We start from the raw sequence: 20,409 nt of genomic DNA, 5'->3' as shown, positions 1-20,409 counted from the left end.
CTAATGCTGCTTGTTAATCTTGCCATCAAGATCATCATTAACTGACCTGTATTCTGCTGTTCCCCCAGTCGGCAACGATGATGTTCCCGTTGGCGTCCACGGCAACGCCTGTCGGGGCATTGAACTGTCCGTTCCCCTCGCCATGGGAACCAAACTTAAACAGGAACTCCCCGTCTGCACTGTACACCTATTAGGGAAGGAATTCAAACTGTTCAGAAGTAGTGTGTCCTAACCTCAACCCTAGCTTTATGTCCACACCCAGGTTCAACTCTAACCTCCATCCTAGCATCATGTCCACAGCCAGGTTCAACTCTAACCTCAACCCTAGCATCATGTCCACAGCCAGGCTCAACCCTAGCTTCCTGTCCACAGCCAGGTTCAACTCTAACCTCAACCCTAGCATCATGTCCACAGCCAGGTTCAACTCTAACCTCATTCCTAGCTTCATGTCCACAGCCAGGTTCAACTCTAACCTCAACCCTAGCTTCATGTCCACAGCCAGGTTCAACTCTAACCTCAACCCTAGCTTCATGTCCACAGCCAGGTTCAACTCTAACCTCAACCCTAGCTTCATGTCCACAGCCAGGTTCAACTCTAACCTCAACCCTAGCTTCATGTCCACAGCCAGGTTCAACTCTAACCTCAACCCTAGCTTCATGTCCATAGCCAGGTTCAACCCTCACTCTAACCTCAAGCCCAACCTTAAACCACAACCCTAACCTACACTGTTCAGAGGTAGTCTACCAACAGTGGAAGTGGCACATCCAACAGTTAACGTAACAAAGTTCATTTGAAATGATTCAAACTGACATCAGATACCCAACAGTGGAAGTGGGACATTTTCCTGTGGCACAGTGACGTACAGTAAATACAGGATGGCAGTGAGGGAGTGACACAAAGCTGCAACCACAGAACGCTCAAGGCCTGAAGTCAAGGCATTTTAAACCTACCTGATATGACTACAGTAACACACACACACAGAGAAAGAGAAAATAGTGAGACGTACCTTCACTGAATGGTTGTGGAAGTCTGTTACCACAATCTCATTTTTATTGTTGATCGCCACAAAGTGGGGACCTAGGGAAGGGGAGGGAGGGAGGGCGAAAGGGAGGGAGAGAAGAGGCAGAGAGAAGATGAGTCATCAACATAACAGTGCAGTAGAGGAAGTTCCAGACTATTTTAGGACTTTGTACACAACAGGACTGTGGAAACACTAGCCACAAAGGGAGACACCAAGCAATGTACAATGTAAGACATGGCAATGGGCAGTTGTATCATGAAGAGACTGCTATATCATACATCAATACTTACTGAACGCAGGGCCAGATTTACTCAGCTTGGGTTCCAGTGAAATGTTTGTACCACTTTTTTCTAAAAATGAAACAATAAAATGAGATTGTCAGAGATGAGATTGAAATGAGTGACAGGTTTCTCCATGGAGCTAGTGAAGCCATATCATTGGAGGGTTATAGAAATGGAAGAGAATCACACTGACCAAAGAGTTAAAAGCAGAATACAATAGAACAGGAATTGTTCCAAAAATAGTGACAATCAGTGGAATAAGTCCCAGAACTGCCAACCCATAGATAGATCATGCAAGGAGTATCTCCCTTACCTGTGAACTGTCTGTCTGATGTCCCCCTGGCTCCAAACTTGGTGACCAGCTTCCCATTGGCCTGGAAGATGAACACACAGCAGGCCTTGTTATCCACGGTGATGATGTGTCCGTTCCTGTCCACCGCCACTCCTTTAGGGCCCATCAGACGACCCGCCCCGATCTTACTCTGTCACGGAGATAGAGAGAATGGAAGGTCAATGGAAGGTCAGAGGGAAAGATGTGATGAGTCTTATCTGACGTGCAAATCAAAAGGGGCAGCTATGGGAAAGCTCAGTGCACCCGGTACGTATAGAACATATAGTAGACTGTTTAACGTTGAGGTCTTTCTCAAGACCAGTCTCCTAGAGTATCCTCATGACCTCTCACCTTGAACTTCCCGTCGGAGGAGAAGATGCTGACCCAACGGTTGTCGTAGTCGGCCACAATGATGTCACCGTTCATATCCACGGTGACCCCCGTGGGGCGCTGCAGTTGCCCCGGCGACCGACCCCTGACCCCAAACCTCAGCTTGAATGCCCCATCGTTGGAGAACACCTGGAGAATAATACCACAACAATTGTCCCTTATTGTCCATTTTTCTTAAGGGACAATAAGGAATAGGGTGAAATTTGAGATGTGCCTTGAAATATGTGCTTGACCTGTGATACTATGATTGAAACTATAGCCTTAACCTAATACCTTTTCTGCTTTGCAATGTAGTACACTCATCCCACGCTGTCACTATACACATGGTTACCTTTCTCTCACAGGTTGTATGCAGTGGTGTAAAGTACTTAAGTAAAAATACTTAAGAGTACTACTCAAGTAGTAATAAATAAGTAATAAATAAATAATAATAAAAGTACTACTCAAGTAGTTTTTTGGGGAATCTGTACATTACTTTATTATTTATATTTTTTACAACATTTACTACATTCCCAAAGAAAATAATGTACTTTTTACTCCATACATTTTCCCTGATGCCCAAATGTACTCATTACATTTTGAATGCTGAGGCAGGACAGGAAAATGGCCCAATTAACACAAGATAATCAAGAGAACATACCTGGCCTTCCCTACTGCCTCTGATCTTGCAAACTCACAAAACACAAATGCTTCATTGGTAAATGATGTCTGAGTGTTGGTGTGCTGGCCATCCTGGCCATCCTGGCCATCCTGGCCATCCGTAAATTAAAATAAAAAAACATTGTGCCCTGGTTTACTTAATATAAGGATTTTGAAATTATTTACCCCTTATCTTTTACATTTGATACTTAAGTATATTTTAGCAATTACATTTACTTTTGATACTTACACTACCGTTCAAAAGTTTGGGGTCACTTCAGAATTGTCTTGTTTTTGAAAGAAAAGCACATTTTTACAGTGTAGACATTGTTAGCGTTGTAAATGACTATCGTAGCTGGAAACTGCTTCTTTTTTATGGAATATCTACATAGGCGTACAGAGGCCCATTATCAGCAAACATCACTCCTGTGTTACAATGGCACATTGTGTTAGCTAATCCAAGTTTACAATAGCAATAAAACTGTCCTTTAGACTAGTTGAGTATCTGGAGCATCAACATTTGTGGGTTTGATTACAGGCTCAAAATGGCCAGATACAAGGAACTTTCTTCTGAAACTCGTCAGTCTATTCTTGTTCTGAGAAATGAAGGCTATTCCATGTGAGAAATTGCCAAGAAACTGAAGATCTCGTACAACGCTGTGTACTACACATTCACAGAACAGAGCAAACTGGCTCTAACCAGAATAGAAAGAGTGGGAGGCCCCGGTGCACAACTGAGCAAGAGGACAATTACATTAGTGTCTAGTTTGAGAAACGGACGCCTCGCAAGTCCTCAACTGGCAGCTTCATTAAATAGTACCCGCAAAACGTCAGTCTCAACTGGTTGTAGTCTCACCTGTATACACTGGTTGTATGGCTGTAGTCTCACCTGTATACACTGGTTGTATGGTTGTAGTCTCACCTGTATACACTGGTTGTATGGCTGTAGTCTCACCTGTATACACTGGTTGTAGTCTCACCTGTATACACTGGTTGTATGGCTGTAGTCTCACCTGTATACACTGGTTGTATGGTTGTAGTCTCACCTGTATACACTGGTTGTATGGCTGTAGTCTCACCTGTATACACTGGTTGTATGGTTGTAGTCTCACCTGTATACACTGGTTGTATGGCTGTAGTCTCACCTGTATACACTGGTTGTATGGTTGTAGTCTCACCTGTATACACTGGTTGTATGGCTGTAGTCTCACCTGTATACACTGGTTGTATGGCTGTAGTCTCACCTGTATACACTGGTTGTATGGCTGTAGTCTCACCTGTATACACTGGTTGTATGGCTGTAGTCTCACCTGTATACACTGGTTGTTGCTGTCAGCCACTACGATACGTCCGTTGCTGGAGGTGGAGATTCCCTGGAGGTTTGTAAACTCTGCTTTATCTCTCCCTCTAGTTCCTGTCAAATACACACATCCAGTTAGAACACAGAGTCAAACCATCACACATCCAGTACACAGTCAAACCATCACACATCCAGTACACAGTCAAACCATCACACATCCAGTACACAGTCAAACCATCACACATCCAGTACACAGTCAAACCATCACACATCCAGTTAGAACACACAGTCAAACCATCACACATCCAGTTAGAACACACAGTCAAACCATCACACATCCAGTTAGAACACAGAGTCAAACCATCACACATCCAGTTAGAACACAGAGTCTAACCATCACACATCCAGTTAGAACACAGAGTCTAACCATCACACATCCAGTACACAGTCAAACCATCACACATCCAGTACACAGTCAAACCATCACACATCCAGTTAGAACACAGAGTCAAACCATCACACATCCAGTACACAGTCAAACCATCACACATCCAGTACACAGTCAAACCATCACACATCCAGTTAGAACACACAGTCAAACCATCACACATCCAGTTAGAACACAGAGTCAAACCATCACACATCCAGTACACAGTCAAACCATCACACATCCAGTTAGAACACAGAGTCAAACCATCACACATCCAGTACACAGTCAAACCATCACACATCCAGTTAGAACACAGAGTCAAACCATCACACATCCAGTTAGAACACAGAGTCAAACCATCACACATCCAGTACACAGTCAAACCATCACACATCCAGTTAGAACACAGAGTCAAACCATCACACATCCAGTTAGAACACACAGTCAAACCATCACACATCCAGTTAGAACACAGAGTCAAACCATCACACATCCAGTACACAGTCAAACCATCACACATCCAGTTAGAACACAGAGTCAAACCATCACACATCCAGTACACAGTCAAACCATCACACATCCAGTTAGAACACACAGTCAAACCATCACACATCCAGTTAGAACACAGAGTCAAACCATCACACATCCAGTTAGAACACAGAGTCAAACCATCACACATCCAGTACACAGTCAAACCATCACACATCCAGTTAGAACACAGAGTCAAACCATCACACATCCAGTTAGAACACAGAGTCAAACCATCACACATCCAGTACACAGTCAAACCATCACACATCCAGATAGAACACACAGTCAAACCATCACACATCCAGTTAGAACACAGAGTCAAACCATCACACATCCAGTTAGAACACAGAGTCAAACCATCACACATCCAGTTAGAACACAGAGTCAAACCATCACACATCCAGTACACAGTCAAACCATCACACATCCAGTTAGAACACACAGTCAAACCATCACACATCCAGTTAGAACACAGAGTCAAACCATCACACATCCAGTTAGAACACAGAGTCAAACCATCACACATCCAGTACACAGTCAAACCATCACACATCCAGTTAGAACACAGAGTCAAACCATCACACATCCAGTTAGAACACAGAGTCAAACCATCACACATCCAGTACACAGTCAAACCATCACACATCCAGATAGAACACACAGTCAAACCATCACACATCCAGTTAGAACACAGAGTCAAACCATCACACATCCAGTTAGAACACAGAGTCAAACCATCACACATCCAGTTAGAACACAGAGTCAAACCATCACACATCCAGTTAGAACACACAGTCAAACCATCACACATCCAGTTAGAACACACAGTCAAACCATCACACATCCAGTTAGAACACACAGTCAAACCATCACACATCCAGTTAGAACACAGAGTCAAACCATCACACATCCAGTTAGAACACACAGTCAAACCATCACACATCCAGTTAGAACACAGAGTCAAACCATCACACATCCAGTTAGAACACACAGTCAAACCATCACACATCCAGTTAGAACACAGAGTCAAACCATCACACATCCAGTTAGAACACACAGTCAAACCATCACACATCCAGTTAGAACACACAGTCAAACCATCACACATCCAGTTAGAACACAGAGTCAAACCATCACACATCCAGTTAGAACACACAGTCAAACCATCACACATCCAGTTAGAACACAGAGTCAAACCATCACACATCCAGTTAGAACACAGAGTCAAACCATCACACATCCAGTACACAGTCAAACCATCACACATCCAGTTAGAACACAGAGTCAAACCATCACACATCCAGTTAGAACACAGAGTCAAACCATCACACATCCAGTACACAGTCAAACCATCACACATCCAGATAGAACACACAGTCAAACCATCACACATCCAGTTAGAACACAGAGTCAAACCATCACACATCCAGTTAGAACACAGAGTCAAACCATCACACATCCAGTTAGAACACAGAGTCAAACCATCACACATCCAGTACACAGTCAAACCATCACACATCCAGTACACAGTCAAACCATCACACATCCAGTACACAGTCAAACCATCACACATCCAGTACACAGTCAAACCATCACACATCCAGTTAGAACACACAGTCAAACCATCACACATCCAGTTAGAACACACAGTCAAACCATCACACATCCAGTTAGAACACAGAGTCAAACCATCACACATCCAGTTAGAACACAGAGTCTAACCATCACACATCCAGTTAGAACACAGAGTCTAACCATCACACATCCAGTACACAGTCAAACCATCACACATCCAGTACACAGTCAAACCATCACACATCCAGTTAGAACACAGAGTCAAACCATCACACATCCAGTACACAGTCAAACCATCACACATCCAGTACACAGTCAAACCATCACACATCCAGTTAGAACACACAGTCAAACCATCACACATCCAGTTAGAACACAGAGTCAAACCATCACACATCCAGTACACAGTCAAACCATCACACATCCAGTTAGAACACAGAGTCAAACCATCACACATCCAGTACACAGTCAAACCATCACACATCCAGTTAGAACACAGAGTCAAACCATCACACATCCAGTTAGAACACAGAGTCAAACCATCACACATCCAGTACACAGTCAAACCATCACACATCCAGTTAGAACACAGAGTCAAACCATCACACATCCAGTTAGAACACACAGTCAAACCATCACACATCCAGTTAGAACACAGAGTCAAACCATCACACATCCAGTACACAGTCAAACCATCACACATCCAGTTAGAACACAGAGTCAAACCATCACACATCCAGTACACAGTCAAACCATCACACATCCAGTTAGAACACACAGTCAAACCATCACACATCCAGTTAGAACACAGAGTCAAACCATCACACATCCAGTTAGAACACAGAGTCAAACCATCACACATCCAGTACACAGTCAAACCATCACACATCCAGTTAGAACACAGAGTCAAACCATCACACATCCAGTTAGAACACAGAGTCAAACCATCACACATCCAGTACACAGTCAAACCATCACACATCCAGATAGAACACACAGTCAAACCATCACACATCCAGTTAGAACACAGAGTCAAACCATCACACATCCAGTTAGAACACAGAGTCAAACCATCACACATCCAGTTAGAACACAGAGTCAAACCATCACACATCCAGTTAGAACACACAGTCAAACCATCACACATCCAGTTAGAACACACAGTCAAACCATCACACATCCAGTTAGAACACACAGTCAAACCATCACACATCCAGTTAGAACACAGAGTCAAACCATCACACATCCAGTACACAGTCAAACCATCACACATCCAGTTAGAACACAGAGTCAAACCATCACACATCCAGTTAGAACACACAGTCAAACCATCACACATCCAGTTAGAACACAGAGTCAAACCATCACACATCCAGTTAGAACACACAGTCAAACCATCACACATCCAGTTAGAACACAGAGTCAAACCATCACACATCCAGTTAGAACACACAGTCAAACCATCACACATCCAGTTAGAACACACAGTCAAACCATCACACATCCAGTTAGAACACAGAGTCAAACCATCACACATCCAGTTAGAACACACAGTCAAACCATCACACATCCAGTTAGAACACACAGTCAAACCATCACACATCCAGTTAGAACACAGAGTCAAACCATCACACATCCAGTTAGAACACACAGTCAAACCATCACACATCCAGTTAGAACACAGAGTCAAACCATCACACATCCAGTTAGAACACACAGTCAAACCATCACACATCCAGTTAGAACACACAGTCAAACCATCACACATCCAGTTAGAACACAGAGTCAAACCATCACACATCCAGTTAGAACACACAGTCAAACCATCACACATCCAGTTAGAACACAGAGTCAAACCATCACACATCCAGTTAGAACACACAGTCAAACCATCACACATCCAGTTAGAACACAGAGTCAAACCATCACACATCCAGTTAGAACACACAGTCAAACCATCACACATCCAGTTAGAACACACAGTCAAACCATCACACATCCAGTTAGAACACACAGTCAAACCATCACACATCCAGTTAGAACAGAGTCAAACCATCACACATCCAGTTAGAACACAGAGTCAAACCATCACACATCCAGTTAGAACACACAGTCAAACCATCACACATCCAGTTAGAACACAGAGTCAAACCATCACACATCCAGTTAGAACACACAGTCAAACCATCACACATCCAGTACACAGTCAAACCATCACACATCCAGTTAGAACACACAGTCAAACCATCACACATCCAGTAAGAACACAGTCTGTGTCCATGGAAACAAGGGCTAAATAGCAGAGTCACGAGTTATCACAGAGAGACCTCAAAAGATCTTCATCGGTAAGATTGCTGAGAGCAGTGAAACAAATTGTATCTTCCTACTTTTCCCACAGCATTGTCTGTACCCTGCAGCCTGCACTGAGAAAACTAAGATAACTATATCCAACTTGATCACTATATGTGGTTGTCTTACTTTAGTCTTATTGTACCTACTTCAGTTGCAGGCACTGCCTCTGGATACGAGTGTAAAATAACAAGTCAAATGTGAATGTCTTCATTAGTAACGCTGCTTTAAAAAACTATGGGAGCATTGAACCAATGTGTGAGTATTCCCTTTTCCCCATGGCCTGTTTTGTACCATGCAGGCTTTTAAACTGATTGTCAAAGACAGTAGCAAAGAAAGCTGTTTTTGAAAATGTTTTTACCTGTAATTTGCAATCATGACTTGTGATTGTTTTAGCTACTTTAGTTAAATCCACTTTAAAGTCCTAGGATAAGATAATCACCTAAATGACTCAAATGTAAATATAAGCAGCTGTACCACATAGTTAAACTAATATTAATAGGTATTACATGTCTCTATGATCTGCACCTACCGACTCTGTAGATGAGTTCATCCTCGATGGGGTTCTCCTTCTTCTTGGTGGTGCTGTACATACTGGAGGGTCTCCTCACAGCCTTCTGTCTGATGTGGCCCCCCGTCCCACTAGGACTCTTCACCCTCCTCTTCACATCGTCTGGAGATTGCAGAACGTCCGAGGGCTTGACCGCACGCAGCCGGAACGGACTGCCCCTGACCGGCTGGTCGTACAGGAGGAGAGAGAAGGAGAACTCCCCCTCAGAGCGCATGGTATAGCCCACCTGTAGAATATTATGGAACAGAACCTTATCAGGCACCTCCAGGGGAATAAAGTCTTAGACAGTACAGCTGCATACAAAATAAACACTGTACATTAAACACTTGACAATACATACATTGGATAGATTACATACATTAGATTACACAACACATATATTGCAAGTTATGATGTCATATACGAAGTACAGTTATCATCACCTCATACGTCCCATTCTTATTATCCACCACCTCCGTCTCCGTGGTTACCGCCCCGTCCACCGACATAATCTCGGCCCGCAGCGCCGCGTTGCCTGTCTTTACCAGCTCGCTATCCTTGTCCTTGGTCGTCACTGTGACGGTGGTGTGCTGGCCAACCAGTGTGTGGCGTAGTCCCTCTCCCGTGGCGACGGAGGTGTGGCCAATGGCTCCCGTGGTGATGAGCACGCCCAGGTTCTGGATAGAACGACGAAGACCCTCTGTCTCCACCTGGCAGTCAAGATGGCCATTCTCATGGGGCTGGGAGGGGGAAAGGGTAGGTTTGTTAAGTTGATCAAATCAAACTTTATTTGCCACATGCGCCGAATACAACAAGTGTAGACTTTACCGTGAAATGATTTACTTAAAAGCCCTTAACCAACAGTGCAGTTCAAGAAGAAGAAAATATTTACCAAGTAGACTAAAATAAAAAGTAATAATAAAAAGTAACACAATAACAATAATGAGGCTATTTACAGGGGGCATCGGTACCGAGTCAGTGTGGAGGCTATATACAGGGGGCATCGGTACCGAGTCAGTGTGGAGGCTATATACAGTGGGCATCGGTACAGTGGTATCCGATTTTAAGTACCTTGGCATCATACTTGATTCCAACCTCTCTTTTAAAAAGCATGTGAAAAAGGTAATTCAAATAACCAAATTCAACCTAGCTAATTTCCGATTTATACGAAAGTGTTTGACTACAGAGGTAGCAAAACTGTACTTCAAATCTATGATACTCCCCCACTTAACATACTGCTTGACTAGTTGGGCCCAAGCTTGCTGTACAACATTAAAACCTATTCAGTCTGTCTACAAACAGGCTCTCAAAGTGCTTGATAGGAAGCCCAATAGCCATCATCATTGTCACATCCTTAGAAAGCATGAGCTCTTGAGTTGGGAAAATCTTGTGCAATACACCGACGCATGTCTTGTATTCAAGATCCTCAATGGCCTGGCTCCCCCTCCACTCAATATTTTTGTTAAACAGAAAACCCAGACATATGGCAGCAGATCCACAAGGTCTGCCATGAGAGGTGACTGTATAGTTCCCCTAAGGAAAAGCACCTTTAGTAAATCTGCATTCTCTGTGAGAGCTTCCCATGTCTGGAATACACTGCCATCAGACACACATAACTGCACCACATATCACACTTTCACAAAATGCTTGAAGACATGGCTAAAGGTCAATCAGATTTGTGAACATGGTCCCTAGCTGTGTGTTGCCACTCCATGTTGTCTGTTGTCTGTAGCTTGTGAGGTGTGGAAACACTTTGTTGCTTTTATGAATTTTGTCTTGCTGCTTTTTGTTTTATGCTGCTCTGTCTGTATGCTACGTCTTGCTTGTCCTATGTTGCTCTGTCTGTATGCTATGTCTTGCTTGTTCTATGTTGCTATTGTCTATATTGTAATTGTTTTTAATAACCTGCCCAGGGACAGCGGTTGAAAATTAGCCGGTTGGCTAAAACCGGCACTTTTACTGAAATGTTGATTAATGTGCACTGTCCCTGTAAAAATAAAAATAAACTCAAACTCAAACTCAGAGTCAGTGTGGAGGCTATATACAGGGGGCATCGGTACCGAGTCAGTGTGCAGGGGTACAGGCTAGTTGAGGTAATCTGTACATGTAGGTGGGGGCGAAGTGACTATGCATAGATAACAAAAACTGCGAGTAGCAGCAGTGTACAAAAGAGGGGGGGGGGGGGGGGGGGGGGGGGGTGTCAATGTAAATTGTCCTATGGCGATTTTATGAATTGTTCAGCAGTCGAATGGCTTGGGGGTAAAAGCTGTTGAGGCTTTTGGTCCTAGACTTGGCGCTCCGGTACCGCTTGCTGTGTGGTAGCAGAGAAAACAGTCTATTACTTGGGTGACTGTAGTCTCTGACAATTTTATGGGCTTTCCTCTGACACCGCCTATTATAGGCCCTGGATTTCAGGAAGCTTGGCCCCAGTGATGTACTGGGCCATTCGCACTACCCTCTGTAGCGCCTTACGGTCAGATGTTGAGCAGTTGCCGTACCAGGTGATGCAACTGGTCAGCATGCTCTCGATGGTGCAGCTGTAGAACCTTTTGAGGATCTGGGGACCCATGCCAAATCTTTTCAGTCTCCTGAGGGGGAAAGGTTTTGACGTGCCCTCTTCACGACTGTCTTGGTATGTTTGGACCATGATAGTTCGTTGGTGATGTGGACACCAAGGAACTTGAAACTCTCGACCCGCTCCACTACAGCCCCGTCGATGTTAATGGGGGCCTGTCCGGCCCTCCTTTTCCTGTAGTTCACGATCAGATCCTTTGTCTTGCTCATATTGAGGGAGGGGCTTTTGTCCTGGTACCACACTGCCAGGTCTCTGATCTCCTCCCTATAGGCCGTCTCATGGTTGTTGGTGATAAGGCCTACCAATGTTGTGTCATCAGCAAACTTAATGATGGTGTTGGAGTCGTGTTTGGCCACGCAGTCGAGGGTGAACAGGGAATACAGGAGGGGACTAAGTACACACCCCTGAGGGGTCCCAGTGTTAAGGATCAGCATGGCAGACATGTAGTTGCCTACTCTTACCACCTGGAAGGGGCCCATCAGCATCCTTATGGCTTTGTCCTGAATGGCAACCTATTCTCTATATACTGTAGTGCACTTTATCATAATTGTATACGTATATATGTGAAACTAACAAACAAACGTCTCCACCAACCTGTTCTGGGTAGGTGTGTCGGGCCAGGGCGCTGACCCTCTCCCCCATCTGTTTCTGGACCAGCAGAACCTCTGTAGCACTGCCATGGCTCAGAGCCTGCTCCGTAAAACTACTGCAGCTCTGGATGTTGTCCTTACCCTGCAGGAGAGAAGAGAGCTGGGCCTGGAGCACCTACAGACAGAGAGAAGAGGAGGGATGTTAAGAGAGGGAGGAGAGGAGGGAGGGATAGTCAGTTAGGGAGGAGAGGAGAGAGAAATAGTTGGAGGAGAGGAGACAGGGATAGTAAGAGACAGGGAGGAGAGAGGGATAGTAAGAGACAGGGAGGAGAGAGGGATAGTAAGAGACAGGGAGGAGAGAGGGATAGTAAGAGACAGGGAGGAGAGAGGGATAGTAAGAGACAGGGAGGAGAGAGGGATAGTAAGAGACAGGGAGGAGAGAGGGATAGTAAGAGACAGGGAGGAGAGAGGGATAGTAAGAGACAGGGAGGAGAGAGGGATAGTAAGAGACAGGGAGGCGAGAGGGATAGTAAGAGACAGGGAGGCGAGAGGGATAGTAAGAGACAGGGAGGCGAGAGGGATAGTAAGAGACAGGGAGGAGACAGGGATAGTAAGAGACAGGGAGGAGAGGAGACCGAGAGGAGACCGGGAGGAGAGAGGGATAGTAAGAGGAGTCAGGGAGGAGAGGAGAGAGAATGGTAGTTAGGTAGTCAGAAACAGTGTGAAGAGAGGGAGAAAAAGGAGGTAAGACCGAGAGATAGTCATCCACAGAAGTAAGAGAGAGGTAGTTCTTCATAGACCATCACTGTGTCCCAAATGACCCCCTATTCCCTATATAGTGCCCTACTTTTGACCTTATGGGCCCTGGTCATAAATTGTGCACTGAATAGTATATAGGGTGCCATTTGGGACAGCAGATCTAATCCTGTTGCAAATACCTTCTGCTTGGTGCAGCAGATGTTCTCCAGGTCAGTGATGAGGGTGGTCTTCCTGAGGTGTAGCGCCCTCTCTAGCTCCTCAAAGGTACTGCTGATCTCTGTCACTGCCTCGTTCTTCCTGTCAGTCAGCTGCTTGGAGATCTCCCCTACCAGCTCTATAGCAGCCCTCAGCTGGGGCAGCCTGGGACAGGAAGAGGAAACAGTATACGGTCACTACCTCACACAGTCCAATCAAGTCTAACCAACGAGCATGAACAGAGGAACTGACTAAATGTGTGTGCAATTTCTATCGATCTTCATGAGAAGCTGAAACCAGAGACCGGAAAACTGCACTCCGGTCATTTATCATTGCACTTACCAAGACTTATCCAGTGTGTACACGGTCAATGTACTCAGAATAGGGCTTTAACCATCCTAATACCGTCTCTCATTACAGACAGAGCAGTATAGACTGTCCCTCATTACAGACAGAGCAGTATAGACTGTCCCTCATTACAGACAGACCAGTATAGACTGTCGCTCATTACAGACAGACCAGTATAGACCGTCCCTCATTACAGACAGAGCAGTATAGACCGTCCCTCATTACAGACAGAGCAGTATAGACTGTCCCTCATTACGGACAGAGCAGTATAGACTGTCCCTCATTACGGACAGAGCAGTATAGACCATCCAGTACCTGTTGCGTATGGCATCCAGCTGGGTCTTCAGGGCTGCTTTCTGTTGCTCCAAGACATCTCTCAGAGGGACAGTCACATGTTCCCTGTGCTCTCCCTCAGTACACTCCAAACACATGGCCGTCTCACACGACTCGCAGTAGAACTCCATCACCTACAGGGGGCGCAGGGGAGCAACACAGCACAGCTCAAAACACATGATGACTCACCATAGACCAGGCAGGTTCATACAGTGACAAGGTCAAACATGGACATGTTTTCTCAATGTTTGGGGGCTTGTAAATGTGATTTAGCTAGTCCATGGTACATATCCACAAAGCGACTCAAAGTAGGAATGATGATCTAAGATCCGATTAGTCTAGTGGTTAGAGCGTTGGACTAGTAACCGGAAGGTTGCAAGTTCAAACCCCAGAGCTGACAAGGTACAAATCTGTCGTTCTGCCCCTGAACAGGCAGTTAACCCACTGTTCCTAGGCCGTCATTGAAAATAAGAATTTGTTCTTAACTGACTTACCTAGTTAAATAAAGGTATAAAAAAAAAAAAATTAAAGATCATAATGAATTACATTATATGGACAGATCCTAGATCAGTACTCTTACTCGTCCCAGATCTAAAATCAGTTGTGTTCACTCTATCAGTCAGTGACACCAATGTATCATCAATTAGATGCCTGACTGAAGCCTACCTTTCCTGCTTTGTTGGGGCAGGTGAGCTGCAGCAGCGGGGTAGTAGAGGGGTAGATGGGGCAGTAGAGGGGTAATAGAAGCCTACCTTGCCCTCGTGGTTGGGGCAGGAGAGTGGCTGGCAGGCGGCAGCTGCACTGACTGACTCCAGCACACTGCAGGCCTCTGGAGGAGAACACTCTGGGTCCCTCTGCAGCACCTCCATCAGGTTGGTTATGAAGAAGTTGTTCTGCAGCGCAGCCACGCCCTTCTCTGGCAGGATGGACGTCTGACGACACACGGGACACGATAGTGTCAGAGACTGAGGCGGGATGTAGTTCTGTAGGCATCTGGAAAAGACAGGAGAGAACAACAGGAATGGCTTGTTATAAACCATGTCAAGTTGATGGTTATGGTTCATTACATTTAGACAAATGTCAACCCATTTCGAGGACAGCTTTTTTCCATCTACGTAACATTGCAAAAATCAAAAACTTTCTGTCCAAAAATGATGCAGAAAAATGTATCCATGCTTTTGTCACTTCTAGGTTAGACTACTGCAATGCTCTATTTTCCGGCTATCCGGATAAAGCACTAAATAAACTTCAGTTGGTGCTAAATACGGCTGCTAGAATCCTGACTAGAACCAAAAAATTTGATCATATTACTCCAGTGCTAGCCTCTCTACACTGGCTTCCTGTCAAAGCAAGGGCTGATTTCAAGGTTTTACTGCTAACCTACAAAGCATTACATGGGCTTGCTCCTACCTATCTCTCTGATTTGGTCCTGCCGTACATACCTACACGTACGCTACGGTCACAAGACGCAGGCCTCCTAATTGTCCCTAGAATTTCTAAGCAAACAGCTGGAGTCAGGGCTTTCTCCTATAGAGCTCCATTTTTATGGAACGGTCTGCCTACCCATGTCAGAGACGCAAACTCGGTCTCAACCTTTAAGTCTTTACTGAAGACTCATCTCTTCAGTGGGTCATATGATTGAGTGTAGTGCCGTGGCGGAGATCTTTGTGGGCTATACTCAGCCTTGTCTCAGGATGGTAAATTGGTGGTTGAAGATATCCCTCTAGTGGTGTGGGGGCTGTGCTTTGGCAAAGTGGGTGGGGTTATATCCTTCCTGTTTGGCCCTGTCCGGGGGTGTCCTCGGATGGGGCCACAGTGTCTCCTGACCCCTCCTGTCTCAGCCTCCAGTATTTATGCTGCAGTAGTTTATGTGTCGGGGGGCTGGGGTCAGTTTGTTATATCTGGAGTACTTCTCCTGTCCTATTCGGTGTCCTGTGTGAATCTAAGTGTGCGTTCTCTAATTCTCTCCTTCTCTCTTTCTTTCTCTCTCTCGGAGGACCTGAGCCCTAGGACCATGACCCAGGACTACCTGACATGATGACTCCTTGCTGTCCCCAGTCCACCTGGCCATGCTGCTGTTCCAGTTTCAACTGACCTGAGCCCTAGGACCATGCCCCAGGACTACCTGACATGATGACTCCTTGTTGTCCCCAGTCCACCTGGCCATGCTGCTGCTCCAGTTTCAACTTCCACCTGACTGTGCTGCTGCTCCAGTTTCAACTGTTCTGCCTTATTATTATTCGACCATGCTGGTCATTTATGAACATTTGAACATCTTGGCCATGTTCTGTTATAATCTCCACCCGGCACAGCCAGAAGAGGACTGGCCACCCCACATAGCCTGGTTCCTCTCTAGGTTTCTTCCTAGGTATTGGCCTTTCTAGGGAGTTTTTCCTAGCCACCGTGCTTCTACACCTGCATTGCTTGCTGTTTGGGGTTTTAGGCTGGGTTTCTGTACAGCACTTTGAGATATCAGCTGATGTACGAAGGGCAATATAAATAAATTTGATTTGATTTGATTTGATTTCAACAAAGGGTCAAGTCAAGGATCTACAACAGTGCAGCCTACTACAGGCAGTGCATGCAATATGTCTGCTCAGTAGGCCAGTAGCCTTTCCTGAAGATGATGTGAACAGAACAGACAGGGCAGAGGACAGTGCAGACGTCAGCGAGCTGTGTCAGGCAATACAGAGAGCGTAGAGCTTGCGCAGTCAAATGAGGGCATTCCTGTCAAGTGAGGGTAGCAGGGGTGGAAAGAGCTGCTAGCTGGCAACATCACTGTGGACTGTGCCACCTCCTCTGTTCTCCCTTCTCTCTCCTCTCTTCCTCCACATCTCTCCGTCTCTCCACATCTTTCCATCTTCCCCCTGTGAATGGCTGGTGAGATGGGTGAAACAGCAGTACTGTGGCACCCTCAGGAGAATGCACCCTGCTCCTCCTCCACCAGGCCTGGAGAGGCTGCCTGTCACTAAGTCACAGGAAAGCCAAGCTGCTTAGGAGATCCCTGGCATACAGTACCAGGACCCTCTCATGACTTTATGCCGTAACACATATTTGACCCTCTCATGACTTTATGGCGTAACACATATTTGACCCTCTCATGACTTTATGCCGTAACACATATTTGACCCTCTCATGACTTTATGGTGTAACACATATTTGACCCTCTCATGACTTTATGGCGTAACACATATTTGACCCTCTCATGACTTTATGGCGTAACACATATTTGACCCTCTCATGACTTTATGGCGTAACACATATTTGACCCTCTCATGACTTTATGCCGTAACACATATTTGACCCTCTCATGACTTTATGCCGTAACACATATTTGACCCTCTCATGACTTTATGCCGTAACACATATTTGACTCTCATGACTTTATGTCATAACACATATTTGACTTAAGACAAGAACATAGCAAGGCAGCAACACATGACAACACAGCATGGTAGCAGCACAACATGGTAGCAGCACAAAAGATGTTACAAACATTATTGGGCACAGACAACAGCAAAAAAGGGTCAGAAGGTAGACCCAACAATACATCACACAAAGCAGCCACAACTGTCAGTTAGAGTGTCCATGATTGTCTTTGAATGAAGAGATTGAGATAAAACTGTCCAGTTTGAGTGTTTGTTGCAGCTCGTTGCAGTCGTTAGCTGCAGCGAACTGAAAAAACGAGTGAGCCAGGGATGTGTGTGCTTCGGGGACCTTTAACAGAATGTGACTGGTAGAACAGGTGTTGTATGTGGAGGATGAGGGCTTCAGTAAATATCTCAGATAGGGGTGAGTGAGGCCTAAGAAGGTTTTATAAATAAGCATCAACCAGTGGGTCTTGCGACGGGTATACAGAGATGACCAGTTTACAGATGAGTATAGAGTGCAGTGATGTGTCCTATAAAGAGCATTGGTGGCAAATCTGATGGCCGAATGGTAAAGAACATATAGCCCCTCGAGAGCGCCCTTAGCCGCCGATCTATAAATTATGTCTGAGTTATCTAGCATGGGTAGGATGGTCATCTGAATCAGGGTTAGTTTGGCAGCTGGGGTGAAACAGGAGCGATTACGATAGAGGAAAACAAGTCTAGATTTAAAACTTTAGCCTGCAGCTTTGATATGTGCTGAGAGAAGGACAGTGCACTGTCTAGCCATACTCCAAAGTACTTGTATGAGGTGACTACCTCAAGCTCTAAACCCTCAGAGGTAGTAATCACACCTGTGGGAGGAGGGGCATTCTTCTTACCAGACCACATGACCTTTGTTTTGGAGGGGTTCAGAATAAGGTTAAGGGTAGAGAAAGCTTGTTGGACACTTAGAAAGCTTTGATGTAGAGCATTTAACACAAAATCCGGGGAGGGGCCAGCTGAGTATAGGACTATCATCTGCCTATTAATGGATGAGCGAGCTTCCTACTGCCTGATCTATGTTGTTGATGTAAATTGAGAAGCGCGTGGGGCCTAGGATCAAGCCTTGGGGTACTCCCTTGTTGACAGGCAGTGGCTGAGACAGCAGATTTTCTGACTTTATACACTGCACTCTTTGAGAGAGGTAGTTAGCAAACCAGCCCCAAGACCCCACAGAGGCAACAATACTCCTTAGCCTGCCCACAAGAATGGAATGGTCTACCGTATCAAAAGGTTTGGCCAAGTCAATAAAAATAGTAGGATAATATTGCTTAGAATCAAGGGCAACGGTGACATCATTGAGGACCTTTAAGGTTGCAGTGACACATCCATAACCTGAGTGGAAACCAAATTGCATACCCGAGAGAATACTATAGTCATCAAGAAAGACAGTCAGTTGATTATTGACAAGTTTTATCAACACTTTTGATAAACAGGGCAAAATAGGCCTATAACAGTTAGGATCAGCTTGATCTCCCCCTTTAAATAAAGGACGAACCGTGGCTGCCTTCCAAGCAATGGGAACCTCCCCAGAGAGGAGAGACAGACTTGGCGATTATAGGGGCAGCAACCTTAAAGAAGAAATGGTCTAAACCATCTGACCCAGATGGTTTTTAGGGTCAAGTTTAAGGAGCTCCTTTAGCACCTCGGACTCAATTACTGCCTGCAGGGAGAAACTTTGTAGAGTGGCAGGGGGAAAAGGGGGAGAAGCAACAGGGATAGTTGCATTAGAAGGGGTGGGAAATGAGGAAAGGTTGGATGGGCAACGAGGCATGGCTGAGTCAAATAGGAATCCTGACTTAATATAGTTCATATAGTTCACTGTAATAGCTACTGTAAATTGGACGGTGCAGTTAGGATTTAAGCTTTCTGCCAATATCAGATATGTCTATGTCCTGGGAAATGTTCTTATTACTTACAAACTCATGCTAGTCGAATTAGCCTACGTTAGCTCAACCGTCCCGTGGACACCGAGCCCGAAGTAAAATAAATGCCTAGTTAAATAAAGGTTCAATTTTTAAAAAATGACATAACTAGTCAAATGTATTCCACACATCTGACTTCCCCTTTACCTCATGAGCAACCAGTAGCCTAAACATAACCCTGTTTCGAGTTTATTTGTCACGTCCTCTGCATCCATTCTGCTGTAACGGTGCTCCCAGTTTGTTATAACCAATTCATTGATGTGATTATGATATGCTATAGGTCAGGCCTTATTGGTCACATGCATGGGGTGCATACATGTGTCACATAAAGAGAGCGAGGGTTGAGGAAACAGGGGATGTTTTTCCTAAACAAATGCGAGATTTCAGTAACGTAACTTTTCAGTTATAATTGGCTGTAATTATGTTGCAGCTTCAGCAACACGGACAGTGCTATGCACACTGTGGTGGTCGCTGCAGCAGGGAGGAGAGAGACACAACGGGTGCTAGTCACACAGTCACTGTCTCTATTTTTTAACACAGTGCACGCAGCCAGTCTGAGCCAAGCCCAGCGCAATCAAATCAACTGCTGGTTGGACTCCCTCTAGTCATTTGTGTGGCTTAATTATTTAATCAAACTGTGTGCTTAAAGCCCAAGCTCAGTAAATAGAGTTAATTTGGTTAAAACATTTAGGATATGTCTATATATGGTCGACAAAGATTTTTTAGGGTTATGGTATAGGCCAGGGTTTCCCAACTGGCTGTGATTTTATTTGGTCCCCCCAAGTTTTCTGAGCTAAATAAATATATATATTATTTAATTTTTTATTGTTAGACATAAGACTGTAAAAACACCAGCAAATGAGCTCCAAGTGATTTT

General features: G+C 44.9%; 1 protein-coding gene across 3 annotated transcripts in view; it reads right to left on the bottom strand.

Moving 5' to 3' along the window:
* Positions 1–20,409, bottom strand: part of LOC109909416 (tripartite motif-containing protein 3) — a 46,095-nt gene that overhangs the window by 2,408 nt on the left and 23,278 nt on the right. For all 3 annotated transcript variants that reach the window (XM_031795800.1, XM_031795801.1, XM_031795802.1), the window contains exons 3-14: positions 14,950–15,190; positions 14,180–14,331; positions 13,501–13,681; positions 12,567–12,737; positions 9,841–10,137; positions 9,380–9,644; positions 3,973–4,076; positions 1,985–2,152; positions 1,616–1,784; positions 1,312–1,371; positions 1,007–1,077; positions 47–187 (exon numbers count right to left, since the gene is read on the bottom strand). In XM_031795800.1, coding sequence (XP_031651660.1) covers positions 47–187; positions 1,007–1,077; positions 1,312–1,371; positions 1,616–1,784; positions 1,985–2,152; positions 3,973–4,076; positions 9,380–9,644; positions 9,841–10,137; positions 12,567–12,737; positions 13,501–13,681; positions 14,180–14,331; positions 14,950–15,190 — 2,020 coding nt within the window. The remainder of the gene's footprint in view (positions 1–46; positions 188–1,006; positions 1,078–1,311; positions 1,372–1,615; positions 1,785–1,984; positions 2,153–3,972; positions 4,077–9,379; positions 9,645–9,840; positions 10,138–12,566; positions 12,738–13,500; positions 13,682–14,179; positions 14,332–14,949; positions 15,191–20,409) is intronic.

This window comes from Oncorhynchus kisutch, linkage group LG18 (assembly GCF_002021735.2).
Source record: "Oncorhynchus kisutch isolate 150728-3 linkage group LG18, Okis_V2, whole genome shotgun sequence".
Classification (NCBI taxonomy): domain Eukaryota; kingdom Metazoa; phylum Chordata; class Actinopteri; order Salmoniformes; family Salmonidae; genus Oncorhynchus; species Oncorhynchus kisutch.
The sequence above is the reverse complement of the archived record's forward strand: the minus strand, read 5'-3'. Positions and strand labels throughout refer to the sequence as shown.